Consider the following 18,148-nt stretch of genomic DNA (forward strand, 5'->3'; position numbering starts at 1 on the left):
CCAGATACTGGGAGATAGTCTCATGGTATAGGCACATGATCAAAGGACATGGCTCACTTCATTCTAGCTCAGAACGTTGATTAAATATATTTCATATATCTGCAATTAATTTATGACTATAATATCCTCTTTATTGGTTTTATTTGATGAATGAATGCTAAAAGCTTAGATATCTTGATTGTTATTTTATCCAATAAATTTGGAAAAATGATCCCTATCATCTTCTACCGCTGGCTGTACATTCAGACACAGATCTAATTTTGGCTGGAAATTTGTCTAGAACAGCATATTTCAGTCACTAAGTTTTTATTTTATTGTTTACTGGATTCAGGAGAGCGAAGACTCATTCGCCTCACTGTTTAGAAGGTTTTCATCATTTTATTTTGTGATCTGTATCTTTAACTATGTGGTTGTGTTCTGTATTCTAGTAAAGCAGTCAATATCATTATTTCTATTTAAAAAAAGAACTCTTGTCTCTGTGGTAACTAATTACAGATAATATGTTAGACTTAATTTATAAATCACTACCATATGCCATGATATAACCATATACTTGGCTTGATCAGGATTATGAGCAAAAGGTAATTTTACTGGTTGGGTAATCATTTCATTTTGCATGTTAAACATCTTACTTCCTATAGGAGCAGGTCTGATCTGCGTTCAAGTTAAAATATTGCATCTTTTCTTGTGGATCACTAATGATCTTTGAAAGTTTTATAATGCACATTAACCTTCTAGAAAACCAGTTAAATAATCGTAACATTAGTAAATAATAAATAGAACCATATAATTGAATGATATGAATATTCTACTATATTTTAGGATTGAACATGGTGAAAATAACTTTACAAGGACATTGCCGCGGAGTAGTTCAAGGTTACGGTCCTGTTGTACATGCAGTACAGGGGCCTATTCACTAATGGAAGAGTTGTCAGGATAGTGGTGGTTTTAACTCCTTGACTTCATTATACATTATGAAGGTCCAAACCCAGTACGCTCCTACTGGAGGAAGAGCTTGACTGGCACTGTATAATAGTTTAGTTTAGTGAGATTTCCTCGAAGACGCCTTACATATTGAATTATACATTATACAGGGCCATCTTATTCCCTCACATTGTAGAGACTTGTAGGAGAAACCACAGCCCATCTCCTAAAACTATCCTGATAACTGTATCTTTAGTGAATAAACCCCAAAGTCTTCAGTATTTGCCATCCTGCTTCAATTGTGACCCCATTGTAGTTGGAAGCTAATTTTAGGCTGCCACTAACCATGTTAGCCATGCATTCATAACAGTGATTAAAGCAAAAAAAAGAACAAAAATACATCCACCTTTACTTAAACCATCTTATATTAAAATGTCATATACTGAGGATTGTCCTCATGCAAATGCATTCTCCTATTCTATTCTAATTGCATGTGAGTTTCTCACGGTACATTGCTGTAGTAATAATATCATTTATTCAACTTAGAAAGATGTGTTTGTGTCCCAACACTTATACAGGACACATATGAGTGACAAATGTTTTCTTTTCTAGTCCACATAACTAGAGGCTACATGAGGATGGAATGCACTGCACACTATACCCGGGAATTCACAGTGACTAATTACCGTATTTTCTTTACTATACATTGGAGTTTTTTCAGAACTAACTCAGTTCCCAACATTAGCCCACAGGAAGGATATTATCTTAAGAAGTCAGGACCAATAAGGGCCATATTACAAGGAAATTGCATGTGACATAGACTGGAATTTTGGCATTTTATCAAAATGTTAACTCAATATAGCTAAATGTCAGTGTGTCTTCTCTTGGCATTCTCTTGGGATGCAAATACCTGAACGTTGTATGCACTCTACCATTGCCAGACCTCTCAATATACAGAAAAATTGCTTTTTCTGGAGCGCCGATTAGTAGAGAGGCAAAATGTGTGCAGCATAATATAATTGCCCCAACAACTGTTTGCCAATAGTCTGCCTTTTTATTGACCATCTTCCACTGTTTTTTGTCATTGTTCATACCTAGCAATTAAATTGCTGGCCAATATTCTGAATGCAAAATAACAGGATGTTGCAGAATCTTGTAATACCTCTTTTATTGGACTAACAGTATTAAAAAAAAAAAATAAACAATAGACGAGCTTTCGGGAGTCCTCCCTTTATCAAGTCAAAAGCATTTCTGGCCAATATTAATAATCCTTAGGAGAGCAGTCAACTAGAGGGTATATATTTCAAAGTTTATCACACTTCTATTTTAGTATACATGTTGAGACCAGTTTCAATTAAGTTTGTATGGCTTTATAGGACCTCCTAGCAAACAAATGAGTTGTCAAAACATCTCGTTGACCTTGTACACATTAGTGTGTAAAAAAATGCAAGCCATACACTGTATATCAAAGCCAACTATTTTTCTTAACTTTTCCTTACATAGTCTGGAAATTCACATTCTGTTTTTCCTTTCCGGCAATTTTAACAAGTGGAGGATGCTTTCATTAAAATATAAGCAAATATGACTAAAGAGGAAGTATTTCCTGGAATTTAAAGTAAACAGCCGTCAGGAAATACCTGACCCAGAAGTGAATACTGCAAACACAACTAAGCATTTCCTGAATCCCGAGTACGAATGGCCCCTACTTACCTCTCACAATTCCCAAGATAATTCGGTATAATGAATGAACAATTTACTGACTCTGCATGTATTTTAAGTCAGGTTGTAAAATATGAAACCATCATTTCTAAATTGTTGCTATGGATGCTGTCTAAGAATGGCTTATTCATACTAAAGCATACCAGTCAATTATTAAAACAGGTCCTGATTTTTTTTTTTATTAATTAACATAATTAAACTATTACTAAAACATAAATATAGAGACAACAGATCTTATTAAAACAATAGTATTGCAATAAATTATTTGCATTCCAGCCTTTTAATACAAAGATTGGATTACCATGCAGATGCACAAAGAGAGAGTTTAAAAAAATAAATCTGAAACAAAAGGTAGCAGGCTGCCAAATTTAGGCTCGTCGTTGCGTAGGCCTAGGCTGCCCACTTGCTCGTTGATTTTTCATGCAGACTAAGGTCTGACAAATGCTGAGTAACACATATGACTCTCTAGCTGGACTAGAGGCAAAGACAATATCATTCAAAATCTCTCCTTTACTTGCCAGGTTTTATCTGGAGTCTCCGGTTACACAATACACCCAGATCTTCCATACTCACGACACACCTCCCAACAGAGGGGTAGGGCCCGGGGGCTCTGGACGGCCAACCCTAGGACGTTCCCAGGTAGCAATCTACTATGAAAATCAGCAAAGAATAGAACACAAAGATGTATTTCATATCTATTTGCTTTACATTTCAGGAATTTTGGTACTAATTGTAAATCCTAAATTATTACATCAGTTTCTCTCTCCTGTTCTGGCTTAATAGTTAATTTTTATTAGCTCACTTTGCCACAAAATTGCTTCAAGATACAGGAATTTAGTTAACTCCCCATGATACACCAAGTTCTATTATTTTAAATCCCTCTTGTTTATTGTTCGAAATTGGCACTTTCTCTGAACAGTAGTTTTTCTGTTTCATTAGCTGTTGTGTAAAATTGATGTTATTATTGAAGAGGTTATAGCGCTATCTAGTGGCAGTTTTGTATATCAGTAATATGTAGATATAGCCCAAAAAGTGTAATAAAAACCAGAACAATGACAACCATTCGGCCCATCTAGTCTGCCCATGTTGTTTGTAAAAAAAACAATTGGAGGATTGAGGAGAGGGTGTCACCAGAAGTACCACAATTTTGGCGGAATTTCCATCGGGTTATGTACACGGAGATGCGGACTAAGATAGTAGATCGAAAATATAAACGATTGAAGGAAAAGGAAGAAGATAAAAGATAGAAGATGAAGAAGATGCTGAATTGGTCAGCAGAGAAGGTAGGGAAACATTAGGTAGCGTGAGAAAAAAAAGTGAGCAAGAACGAGAGTTGTGAGTGTGAGAGAGTGAGTATGAATGTGCACAACGAATTTCGTTCCCGAATTAAAACTTTTTGGCTGAACCGAATGGGCATGGAACATAATTTGTTGACAAAACGAATGGGCCAAAAACCAACCGAAAAATTTGTCCGAATCATTTTTGGCCCATTCGCACATATCTACTAGGTACACTACTTAAAAAATAGCTATCCCACCAATGGGAAAAAAGTGGACATTTACCTTTTAGCAAATAAGCTTTAGCATATTTGTCATTTGTTCACATCTACGGCAACAAACAGTGCTTACCTTTGTATCACATGACAATGAAAGTTTCCCAGAAAAAAGACAAAACTTAGCAAAAGACAAATTTCTTTATAATGATAAAAATTAAAGAATGATGTCTATGGATGGATTTAGGCAGTTAGCAGTCTCTGATGCAGATTTAGCTATAAAAGTGTTTTATCAGCAGAGTAGCTGATGCCACTTTCCTCGGTCTTCGTCAAAGTATCCATTCAAAAATCTATTAAAGGCTACCTCATCAATAAAGAATGCATATTAAAGTACTCTGTGAGTCCTTTCTTGACACTGAAGGTAAATTAAGAAGCTTAGTTTTTTCTAAGCATGTACATGGGGGGGGGGGGGGTTCTTTAGACGACCTCCCGGAAAGCTGCTAAGCCAGTGCTGACGTATACTACATGGCAGCAGATGTGTTCCGCTAAACACATGTCCTGCACGGCAGATCAATGGACAAATACATAGGGGGATTGCGTTAGCAAGTGGAAACCACAAAAACTTAAAGGGACTACTCTGCTGTCATATGCTTTAAAATGTATATGACGGCTTGAGTGTCCCTCGTCAAAATAAGTTTATCTTTAAATTAGAAACATAATGTAGGCTGGTTGATAGAAAGCTATTTATTTGAACCTATCGTAAAATACAAATGTAAGTCTCCATTTGTTACCACTTGGCATGAAGCAATACCTGCAAAAACTGTTTTTTAATGTTATTGGACATATGATGGGGCATTGTCTTCTTTTGTGATCAATTTCACTATTGAAAGTATGATACAGAAAGAGTGAAAATAAATGTTATTATATTAGTTGGAGTGTTAGATGAGTCTGGCAGCTGGCTGGGGTGACTGGGCACCAGGTTGCACCAGCAGTGACTCTAGAAAATGCCCCATTGTGTAGACATCAGCATAGTACTATGCAGAGGTGCAACAGGTTCTTCCACTATATGCAATGGATGTGTACCAGAGATCTATGTTTAAATGAGCATTCTCAACAAGACATGTCATGTTTGTGCGTGCTGACAAAGATACTCTCTTATAATTAATAATACTCTACAAAAATTACTAATCCTATCTAAACAATTGAAGATTTGCAAACTAACCCAGTAGTTTTCCTGAGCTTAAAACTGATCTATGGTGAGTTCATCCATCCTAGTCCTTAATTAAATGAATGGTATTTGGTAGCATTTGTTTAGACTTTTTAAGTTTATAAGTACTTCTTCCTAATACCTGAGACACCTTAAAATCTATAGGTTTGCTTCACTGTAATGTCTATGTGTAAGTTGGCATGTTTGTAATGACCCACCCTCAAATTTATTTCAATACTGTCATTCCCAAGATTTACTGCAGATATAGCATTAAAATTTGTTAATGGTACCAACATCCTTGAATATATAAATATATAAATGAGTTTTTTGTGCCCTTCTCATAAGCAGAAACGTAGGAGCAAAAAAGTATGTTTAGCAGTATATATAAAGGAAGTCATTATAGCTATACAGAGTAATAGGAAGGAAGTAATTTATAAATCACAAGCTACACAGCACGTACCATTTTGTTTGTCAAATGCTTTTATTGACAATTACGTTAAGTTTATGCAAATAAAATTTGCAGTGTTGACCATTGTTTTTCAAGACCTCTGCAATCTGCCCTGGCATGATGTCAATTAACTTCTGGGCCACATCCTGACTGATGGCAGCCGATTCTTGCATAATCAATGCTTGGAGTTTGTCAAAATTTGTGGGTCTTTGTTTGTCCACTCGCCTCTTGAGGATTGACCACAAGTTCCCAATGGGATTAAGGTCTGATGAGTTTCCTGGCCGTGGACCCAAAATTTAGATTTTTTTTTGGCAAGACACAGGACTGATGGTAGTGCTCACCTTGTCTTTTCTGGTTAAGATTTTTCCAGATGCCCCAAACAATCGGAAGGAAATTAATCAGAGGAAAGTATTTTACCACGGTCTTCAGCAGTCTAATACTTGTACCTTTTGCAGAATATCAGTCTGTCCCTGATGTTTTTCCTGGAGAGAAGTGGCTTCTTTGCTGCTCTTCCTGGCACCAGGCCATCCTCCAAAAGTCTTTGCCTCACTGAGTGTGCAGATGCACTCACACCTGCCTGATGCCATTCCTGAGCAAGCTCTGCACTGGTGGCGCCCCAATCCGCAGCTGAATTCACTTTAGGGGACGGTACTGGCACTTGCTGGACTTTTTTGGACACCCTGACGCATTCTTCACAACAATTGAACCTCTCTAGTTGAAGTTCTTGATGATCCGATAATTGGTTGATTTAGGTGCAATCTTACTAGCAGCAATATCATTGCCCGTGAAAACCTTTTTGTGCAAAGCAGTGATGACAGTACATGTTTCTTTGGAGGTAACCATGGTTAACAGAGGAAGAACAATGATTTCATGCACCAACCTCTTTTTAAAGCCTCCAGTCTGTTATTGTAACTCAGTCAGCATAACAGAGTGATCTCCAGTCTTCTCCACATCTACACTCTCACCTGTGTTAACGAGAGAATCACTGAGATGATGTCAGCTAGCCCTTTTGGGGAAGGGCTGAAATGCAGTGGAAATGTTGTTTTGGGATTAAGTTAATTTTCATGGCAAAGAGGGACTTTGGAATTGATTGCAATTCATCTTATCACTCTTCATAACATTCTGGAGTAACGTAAATTGCCATCATCTAAACTAAGGCAGCAGGCTTTGTGAAAATTAATATTTGTGTTATTTTCAAAACAATTTGGTATATTGTTGAACATGATTATGTGGTGAGAATATTATCAGCTCCAAAAGTAGCCCACATGTAAGTCCTCTACTTGTGTTGAAACAGAACTCCAGTGCAGCCCCAATAAAAGATGAACTTTGAACTTTAATATAGTCTTCAAAAGAAAAAAAAAGTACTGCAGCTGCACCTCCTGTAAACAAGTTGAGCTGTGGAGACACAGAGAAGGTTTGGAGACATTGAGAGAGAGTGAGAAGGAGTATGATAGAGTGTGGGTGACAATGAATTGTAATTCAATTATTACATAAAAAGAAAGAAAAAAACCACCTGCTGCAGTCCCAGTAGACCAATAAAATGAACTTTAGTTGTACAGCTTCCTCAAATCATCACATCACAGTAAATTTTCTGCACTAAGCTACTTGACACTTGAAGTGTGGTAGATAGCTAGATGAGCGTCAATGTAAACTCAATCTAACACTCATCAGCCATCAATCTGTGGCTGGTAATGAAATGTCAAAAATCAGCACACGTATATATCTAATGCTTGTCCATTCTCTTTGTAACTTCTGATTGGCCAGAGAAAAAATTAAGGAAAAAAAACCCCACAGGCTGTTGGACCCACCAATCACAACCATAATATTCAATAAGACCATCGTCCCTACCCTCCTCCAGACAAAACCTTCGTACTTTACCTCATGAAAGAGTGCCAAAACAGGTTTTAATGGCATCGAAATGGCATACAAATCTTAATGAAATTTCTGAGATGTTATTGTTTGTTTTTGTTTGTTTCATTGGGAACCCTTCTCATTATCGGGGATTCTTATAAAAGCATGAAAGTGGTGAATTTCTTTTTTTTTTTTTAAAGTGTGAAAATCTAGTATACAGTAATGTAGATTTGCATTGAAGAAAATTGGTTTTATAAACGACCTATTTTGGATTGCTTTTCCTGCTGATACCGAGCTAATCCTTTGGGAAAGGTTATGCTTAAACAATGAAATCCCTTCCTTCATTGACTTGAATTAACCAGAGTATCAGGCTGGACTGACTGAACCATTCTATTGTTTACCACAGGAAGTATGATAAGGGTATTATTCTGGTAGAATTAGAATAATACAAATGTCTAATATATGGTTGTCTGAAAACATTATTTTATACTACTTATTTTGTCTATTCTAGTAGTACATTACCCTTTAAAGTCTATGGTGAAATTGACTTGATTAGCATAAGCATCATTTAAAACCATTAACTCAGTATGGCACTGCTTACAGTGTGAAACAAATTTCTCTTCAGCTACACACTACATTACTGTAAAAATGTTACCATTTACCACTTAAGGTAATTAAACCCCTTCAGTCCCCTATGAACGTACTGGTACGTCATGACCTTCGTTTGACAGCCTGGACTCATGCGATCGGGCATTCCCTTCTAGGTTGCGTCACTGCTGATATCATCGGAGGACAGGATATCCCCTGCAGGGTCTGTCTAGACCCTGATGGGATATCGGATCCATTCGATGAGGCACTGATCACAGACACTGTCATCTCTATGCAAGTCTATGGAGACTTGCATGGAGATCACAGTGGAGTGCAGGGAGGAGAGTGAGAAACAATGTTTCTTATTCTTCTCACATGCTGAAACACAAATTAACACAAAAAAAAAAGAAAAACAACAATAAAAAATCACTAAAATACAATAAATAATAATAAGTGAGCCTCACTGGCATTAATAACATGTTCAAGAGGTCCCTAAGAGGACCTCTAACATACTGCACTGATAACAGTTGATTTAAAAAAAAAAAAAAATACAAAAACTCAAATAAAAAAATATAAAAAAGATAACAACTTTGGCCGAGTTTCTCTGCCGTAACACATACGTAATGCAAAAAAATCTATGAAAAAAAGCGCAGGAAATAATTTCTGTGCCCAAATACCCCTGATACGATAGTCTGGGTTGTCTGCTTTACAGAAATATATACTTTTGTGGGTATTTTTTGTTTATTTGTTTAAAATGAGAGTTGCAATCCCATCATACCTAATGTAGAAATTCTTCAGTTTTTGTAAAGAATAATGTACCTTATAGTATGCTCCCTATAAGTGCTTGGAAAGTATGCAAAATCTATATAAATTAGGTATTTCAGAAATCAGGACACTTGAATTGATAAACTTGGAGGGGATTTTCCATCACTTTACCTAATTTTGTGAGGATTCAGAGGGGAAAATATATTAAAACATTAGTTTTTTTTCTAATTTTATCTAGTTTTTACTAACTTTCTCATCCTAAGTTTTCAGCTAATTCTCTAACTATGGTATCAAAAGAAAGCCCACTCTCCCCTTGAAAAAACAATATATAGTTTACATTGGAACAATAGTCGCAGGAAAGAGGAATAATCGCTGAACCGACATACCGACAAAATGGCAAAATTGCTCCGGGATTTGAGGTACCAAAAACCCCTGGGACTGAAGGGGTTAAACAAATTCTGTTTACATATGTTTGCATGCAGGAGTGCATACATTGTATATCATGTAGGAGACATTGGTTTCCTCCTCAGTCCAGCCCAAATCACTAGTATCCATTAGTTTATAGAAAAAAAGGCTTTACTGTGGAGGTGTCCCACCCTTTTCCATTTCAATGAACCGTAAACCTTATTTCAGAATCGAGGCAATATCCAAGTCTTTGACCCTTAAAAAAGAAGAAAAAAGGAGAGTAAAAAACTGGGAGGGGGGATTGTGGTTGAAATTGATTACAGTTGGAAGAATGTAGCATCACATATATTTTCCGTTCAGTAAATATAAAGATTCATTGTTCCTTCAGGGTTATATTGACCTTGGCGTCTTCTTCCTTTTCACCTCAAAAGAACTCAATATCTGGCATTTGTTATGTGAGCTGTTAATGGCTTTTTAGAAGTCAATAAAGTTCTTGTTTTAGAATGTCTGATGCTGCAGATCTTAAAATCAAAGATGTTAATTGGGTAATCTACAGCAGGATGAAAGGAAATAAACCACGGGGGTTAATTAACAGGTTAAATGGAGCTGAGGTAACATTGTAAACAATACCTGGCTGACTATTAATAGTGTAACAATTCATGAAATTACAAGGGAATTGCCAATGTATAATAGCAAAAGGGCATCACTAGTGTGAAGAAGGTGAGGTTTGTGAAAGATTGGTTAAAGCACTTACATATATGGATGAGGACTTTCTAAAGGAAAGCCTGTAAGGGTGTCTACCGTAATCTACTTGATCTCTCATGTAACAATTTTCACAAATGTTTTAACACTCTGAGAAATTGAAAGTGGAGGTTGTTGTTCTTCCAATAATTTGACCAAAGTCTGTACGACATCATAGCCCTTTGTATCTAGCCCCAATTATTTAGCCCTTTGTTGTTTTGTTTGTTCAAAATATGTTGTAATGCTAATTTTCTGGCGAATAAATACATATCCTTAATCCAGGGACATTTATCCAAACAGGGGTTAGGTACAAAGGACAATCCCTTTGATAATAATGACACCTGATTGTCCAAAATTAGGTTGGGTGTGGGGGCCGGGTGACTCTGCCTGTCCTCAGGCATCTTTTTGTGGAAATTTCTACTTGTGGTGTCTAGTCTAAAAAAGAAACAGTTTGGATTCTGAGGAAGTCATGGAGTTTTCAATTTTCATCTGAAATAGTGCAATAATGTAAAATTTGTAAAAGGTTTGTGCCAGTAGCTTGTCCAAGGCTCTCGGTCACTACACAAAGGCATAGACATTATTTTTTGTTCTCATTGATTAGTAGCTGTCTTTTACCATTGGCAGAAAAGTAATAATTATGCACTGGAGCATTGTTGCTGCAAAGGTATAATCAATGGTATAATCCATCCTGTTGAATAATTATATATTGGATTCATGGTTGAAGTGCCTACCTTTCATTGATTACTTAAAAAGCAATTTGCTTCACAAAGAGCTGGGTGATATACACTCACTGGCCACTTTATTAGGTACACCTTGCTAGTACCGGATTGGACCCCCATTTGCCTTCATTCTTTGTGGCATACTTTCTACAAGGTACTGGAAACACTCATCAGAGATTTTGGTCCATATGGACATGATGGCATCACACAGGTGCTGCAGATTTGTCGGCTGCACATTCATGATGTGAATCTCCCATTCCACCACATCCCAAAGGTGCTCTATTGGATTGAGATCTGGTTACTGTGGAGGCCATTGGAGTACAGTGAACTCATTGTCATGTTCAAGAAACCAGTTTCAGATGATGTGAGCTTTGTGACATGGTGCATTATCCTGCTGAAAGTAGCCGTCAGAATATGGGTACAACGGTCATAAAGGGATGGACATAGTCAGCAACAATACTAATTTAGGCTGTGGCGTTTAAATGATGCTCAATTGGTACTAAGGGGCCCAAAGTGTGCCAAGAAATCCCCTTTCTTGCCCATTCTGATGCTCGGTTTGAACTTCAGCAAGGTCTTGACCACGTCCACATGCCGTAACGCATTGAGTTGCTGCCATGTGATTGGCTGATTAGCTATTTGTGTTAACAAGCAATTGAACAGGTGTACCTAATAAAGTGGCCAGTGAGTGTATATTCCAGGAGATGGGGTCCTAATCTTGAAGGAAATAGAAAATAATAATAATAATAATATCTGTATTTTATCTTGAAACAAACTACAGGTTTAAAGTAGTAAAAGAAAAAAAAATGTGTTGCAGTATTGTTTTTCCGCATTCAGTATGCCACTAAAAATATGCCAAGAGCTAGTCAAAATATTCCCAAATTAAATGGGATCCCTGAGTGATTTTGGATTCATACTTAACCCCTTAAGGACAATGGGTGGTCCCTAAACCCATTGAAAACAGTGCATTTTGAGCCCGTACATGCACAGGCGCTGTCATTAAGGGGTTAATGTTAGATGTATCGCAAAAGTGTTTCTGTTTCTATGCCATATTATCAATCTGTGCATCACTAAACTTTGCATAGGATATTTCCCAGAAAATACATTGGGGACTAATGCGGTCCTGTGTATTCAGGATTTCACCCATGCTGTACCACTTCTCTGGAATTTCCTACCCCTGTCTATTAGATTTTCTCTTACTAATTTTAAGTGCTCACTAAAACCTACCTATTCAAACTTCCCTCCTAATACCCTCCACCAAGATCTACAAAGAGTTCTCCATCTCGCTCTCACAACTCATCCGCACCAGAGCAGTCCTATCCTATTGTCTCGCTCCTCACAGCACCCTCTTCTCCTTCTTTACCAGAATTACTTAATATGTGTTCGGCATTTTAAATTGCTGTTATTTTTGCTCTCCCCCGCTGCCGATGTGTAAATAAATGTTATGTAACCCTGCACATTAGCACAACCACTAAATCCAAATGCATTAAGGCAGCTGTGTTGAGTTGTGATACAGTGGAGGTACGATTGAGACAAAAACATTTTTATAACCACAATGCACCAAAGTTAGTGGTGCAGAAATGTGACATGTTTAGCAGGTTGGTGAAATTGGATCAGATTATATTGTTGTAATGTATCACAAGAACAAAGTCCTGTCTTTTTGACAGAACGTAGGGTTTGTGGCATAAAACATCACTCATTTATTTGATTCCCTTGGTGCTGGTTTGAATGCATCAGTTCTATAAAATATATATCAAGAATCAATCGACAAAGAAAACATGACATAAAACATGCACTATTTCATTCTTTATTAATTGCTGCTTGTGCTTATTGACAAAGCAAGTAATACAAGGGAGTAAAGCAATATACTGTAAATGGGTTATTGAGATGATCACCACTTGTTATAGTACAACACTATGCTGGATCCAAGGCCTTGTGATATTTGAGTATAAGCAGCCTCAGATGAAATGTTATTATAGATATTGCATTAATATTTTAAAATGCATACTTTTAATTGGAAAGCAGCAAGTTCTGATTTTCAGTTCTCCTTCATCAATGCTTCCTCAAACGACAGATAATAAGAGCATATGGGATATCCTGAATTGGGATATTATGTTTCAATTGTAAATACAACAGAATTAGGTTCATGATGCACATATTTGCTTAGCTGGTAATGCTGCAATATCTATTTTTACAATACAAACACCAACACAATACACAGAACAGAAGATGGGCAATTTAAACCAGATAGTTGGTGCATTTGCTAATTTGGTTTGTGATATTAAAAAGGGCAATTCTAGTCAAAGTAATAAATCAACAGGAACATTCAAGTGGTTTCCATGGTGACTATTTCACATTAGTGAAAATAGTCGTAATAAAAATTGCTCAGCGTTGCCTAAAACACCCAGCATGAAATCAGTTGTTTGGGAAATACATGGCCCTCTAGCAACTGCTAGACAATAGCTCTTCTAAAACGGCCAAGTCATGGGTTTCGTAACTCTCCTCCATTTTGCCAATGGCACAGGGGCAGTACAATTCAGGCGTGTTCTTAATGTGGAGCAATTACTACAGCAACCAATGTTTTTGCAGCTTGCTCTACATTTAGCACTAGAATAGCCTTTTGTAAATATGGAAACCGTGTTATTACCAGGACAAAGCAACAGTTATGTTATGATGGGCTCCTAAATGTTTGCCATTCATCATACTAATTCATACTTAATTCAGTGGATTGACCAGAATATGCTAAGAATGCCTACAAAATATCTAGAGAGGAAGCTGTATGCCCCACCAAACGATGACACTGATTCTGTGCCACAATGCACAGCCAAGCCGCCACATTTCCATTTATGAACCAGCTTCCTGCAAAGTCTCTTTATAGTACCTTTTGTTTTTCGGTGTTGTTCAATTGTTTTGCAAATATTTCGTTTCAAAGTTTGCCTCATACAACCTGAGATTTGAGGCATAGGGTGGCTAAGTTAGTACTATTTGATGTAATCAGTTGCCTGTCCTGTACCTTCTCTGCCCCTTCCCTACTGACATGGACAACTGGGCAGCATTTTAGGATGTTACAATGATACAAGATCCATTGCAGACCTCATCAGAACTCTAGTTGGTGATTGGAAGATAGAATTTAGTAAATCAAAGAAAATTAAAAAAGTACTGTATTGACCTAAACAGTAAACAGACTAATTTGTGGGCCAAAATTGGAACTTTCTTCTAAATACATCCAAATTTAAGGAAGAAGAATATTACGTTATTAGAATCAGTTTGTAATCTCTTGTACCTTCCTGGCATCTTTCAGCATGGCATGAACAAGACTAGAAAATTAGACCTATATTGTAATGTTAGCAGAAACTGTAAACATTAAGATGCAAATCACATTTGTTTATGAATGAAACTAAGAAAATAAGAAGCAATGGCAATACAATTCTCCCATGACAAATTTAATTGACATTGTTTCTACATATTTACTGCCAAAATATTTTTGGCAAAAGCTGTGCTTTACTATTATATAAACTACTATACACCCTACAACACATGGCTTGAACATGGAATATTGCATTTTGACTTGAATTCTCTCATTTATAATTCCTATATTAGGTATAAAATTGAAAATATGTTTTTGTCACAGTATTAATTGCGCCAAGTTGTTCCTACTTTCCTAGCCGGAAGCCTAACCTTTCTAGAGAATGCAGGTTTCTATCTAAACTGGTACAGAAAAAGTATACATATGCTGAATGTTCAAAATCACACATTATCCATTAACTGTAAGAATATGTGACATATAAAAGCACATATAATATATATATATGTCTTTATTTGTATACACATATTCCTACATATATAGTCCACATTATCGCAAATCAGCTCAATATATAATTAACATAAGGTTGTGCTGATCTCAAAAATTTAATGTTTGGGACATCATCTTCCACCACTCAATCAATTCTTCCTTTTCTTCCTCTTTTCTTTCAGATAAAGACTCCAGATCAAAGTCGACCTACAGTAAGGAAAACAAATATTACTGAAAATATCATTGCAGTCTTTATCTATAAAGTACCATTGTACTGAGAAGTTCTGAATGCAGTAGGAAATAATTGTGTGTTTTGTCATGCCTGTGCTGCGAGTTTTGTAACTGTCCATGTTTCGCAATCAATGCTATCGACAGGTTTCTATGTTATTTCATGTACTTCATGAACAAGAATTGAAGTTATGGGGAGCAGGTGTGCCCAGAGGCTTTTCCATAAAGTAACCTCCTGGTAAACTTCTGCAAAATGGCAGAGCTTTCAGGCACACCCTCACACCCAAGGGAGAGGGTGTGTCCCGGAGAAGAGGATCTGCCAAGAAGGTCTGCCATTTTGTGGAAGGGCACCAGGTGGTCATGTCCCTGTCCAGTTGTCCACATAGAAGCGAAAGAAGAACAAAGACTTTTTAGAGCAGAGGAAGAAGACTGAAGAAATAAGTAAGAAGGCAGAAGAGCAAGAAGATGCAAGATAAGAAGCGGAGCTTTGTAGCAAGGATACAGGGACACGGAAGTGGTCCACAGACAAGGTAGGGAGACATTCTGGGAGAGTGTGAGGGAACATGAATGAGAGAGTAGGCTGGTGTGTGAATGCGAGAGAACCAAGAAAATGTAAACAAATATTTGTAAAAAAAAAAAAACCTCTCCCCTTCTTTTCAGTGATTTGTACTAATTCACAAAATTGTCAAACTTTGTTAAAATTTCAATTTGTAGGAATCTGAATGAACAACTCTAATAATCAGTACATTCCATATAACTGCAAAGTGTCCATCAAACTGTCCTGTGGAATTGTTTTAAATTGAAAAATTTCACAGAAGTTTATCCTGCTCAACTAGCTGAGCTGACACTGCATAATGCATAGTTAAATTGGTGAGATTTCACTATACATAATACAGCTATCCAGGACCTTCTTGCAGGAGAAGCTCATCTGGGTACCCAGTTCATAATAAAGACAGGGAGTCGAAGTGTTCCATGGTACCATAACAAAGTTAAAAAAATGTAACAGTTACACTAACCTTAAACCATTAATGTTACAGCAATCAAAGCAATCAAAAAACACATATTTATATTGTTAAAATGTACACTATAATATAATAATGGGATTTAATACACAGATGACATTGCGATCTTCAGTTGTGTATCAAAATGAAAATTAAGAGTGCCTCCTACTGGTATGTGGTATAAAATACAGCTAAATTGCCAAATCTCCGGGTAACTCTAGAACATACACAAGAGGCATGGTCTCTAAGTAAGTTATATGAACTATAAACAGCTTTGGCAAAAATACTAATTATATATATATAAAATTCTTCTTTTCACTTAAATGAAGTATCTAATGAACAAGGAATAGCCGGCAAATAACACTGGCAGTTACCTATTCTATATAAATATATTTTCATTGCATAATCCTTACCTTTACAGCTGGGCTATAAGAAACGGCTACTTTCTTTGTCACAGCGAGATATCCAGGAGCTGAAGCGGTCACCTTATAATTTCCTGGTGCTAGCAGTCTCCAGTAATCACCATCCTTTGCTAATTATACATAAAAAACATAAAAGTTTATTCCTATCTGCTATCACATACATAAAACTTTGAAGCAAAATTACTCCAAATATTTCCAGAAGAACTTTATCTAAAAGCTTTGTTTCCTATAATGTCCACATAGATTGTTGTTGATATTAAATGTTTAATTAAAATAAAATGAGTTCACCTTGGTATAATATTTGCTAGTTTTAGTACATGATGTTTTTACTGTAATACGCGAGTTTGCTTTTGGAAAGTGCAGTTGCAGTGGGTATTGTAAATATATGATAACCATATTATCACTCAAATTGCCCCTTTTTAAGTGGATCAGTCACTCTTTGGGATTCAAATCCTAGGTCTCCCAACAACAACCAATAGTCCTGGTTTTCACAAGACAGTTTTCATTATTTGGTGCACCGTCCCTGGTGGTTGACCCCCCCATCACACTTTTATGTGCAATGGGGAGCATGGGCTATTCCCTGACCCAGGAAGGTGAAAAATCAATAATCTGCAGATCCCACATGTCCCCTAGTTACCCCCCTAAATTAAAACTATGCTATCAAACAGTGTAGTTGGGTTTTTTGGAGATATTTGGTTTAAACAAAAGGACTGTTACCTCAAGCAAGTGGGGATTTGTGGCAAATTAGCATATATGTTTTCTGTCCTAAAATCCTTTCTTAAAATAGAATCAATTAGTTTCCCCTAAACAGGAGCTGTAACTTAACCAAAGGAAAACATACACTATATGGACAAAAGTATTCGGACTTGACTCTTAATTATTGAATTCAGGTGTTTTAATCAGATGCATTGCCACAGGTGTATAAAATCAAGCGTCTTGCCATGCAGTCTACGTTTGTGAAAAAACTGTGTGGTAGTGTGATAGGGAAATGTCATCCCTGCTAGATATTCCACGGTCAACTGTAAGTGGTATTATTGGAAAGTGGAAGCGTTTAGGAACAGCAGCAACAGCCACGAAGTGGAAACCCACGTAATGTCACAGAACGAGGCACATGATGCGTAAAAATCGCTTTGCTGATTCTATAGCTGAACCGTTCCAAACTTCCACTGGCATTAATATCACCACAAAAACTGTGCGTTGGCCGAGCAGCTGCATGCAAGCCTCAGATCACCAAGTACAATGCTGAGCGTGGGATCAAGTAGTGTAAAGCACGCCACCACTGGACTCTGGAGCAGTGGAAACGCATGCCCCCCAACTGTCCTGATTTGGGTGGGACAGTCGCGATTTTGTGTCTCTGTCCCGCTGTCCCGCCTATCCCTAACTTTGTCCCGCTTTCGCTTTGAGCTTCTAATACATATATTATTTTAATTTGTATACACATTACCTTCATAAAACACAATATATTGTTAAATGCAATTCTTGAGCTAAATTGGGGGAAATTAGCAAAAACTGTTGACATATTTAGAACTTTGCTCCAGAATTTGTTTCTAAAAATAACTTTTTATGGTTATAAAATTCTTGATTTCTTTTCGAAACAGACCTGTGGTGCACCCAACCATGCTGAGAACACCAGTATGTGAATATTATGCTTATTGTCTTATTATGATGTTTCTGTTTGAATACTGACCAGAGGTAATGTCATGTTCTATTCCATCAACAGTTATAGAGGCATTAGCAATTGGATTGCCCTGATGGTCTTTAACAAATCCTTTTACACCACGATGGACCTGAAATGAAAATATAAAAATGACACCTTATAATTAGGAAATCATTAAATGGTACAAAGGC

At 36.8% G+C, this 18,148-nt stretch overlaps 1 protein-coding gene across 1 annotated transcript in view; it reads right to left on the reverse strand.

The window, feature by feature from the left end:
• Positions 1 to 14,283: 14,283 nt before the first annotated feature.
• CPE (carboxypeptidase E) overlaps positions 14,284 to 18,148 on the reverse strand; it is a 39,336-nt gene continuing 35,471 nt past the window's right edge. Inside the window, exons 7-9 of the mRNA XM_053459978.1 lie at positions 17,988 to 18,087; positions 16,292 to 16,410; positions 14,284 to 14,856 (exon numbers count right to left, since the gene is read on the reverse strand). Coding sequence (XP_053315953.1) covers positions 14,758 to 14,856; positions 16,292 to 16,410; positions 17,988 to 18,087 — 318 coding nt within the window. The 3' untranslated portion in view covers positions 14,284 to 14,757. The remainder of the gene's footprint in view (positions 14,857 to 16,291; positions 16,411 to 17,987; positions 18,088 to 18,148) is intronic.

Source organism: Spea bombifrons, chromosome 1, assembly GCF_027358695.1.
Source record: "Spea bombifrons isolate aSpeBom1 chromosome 1, aSpeBom1.2.pri, whole genome shotgun sequence".
In the NCBI taxonomy this organism is placed as follows: domain Eukaryota; kingdom Metazoa; phylum Chordata; class Amphibia; order Anura; family Pelobatidae; genus Spea; species Spea bombifrons.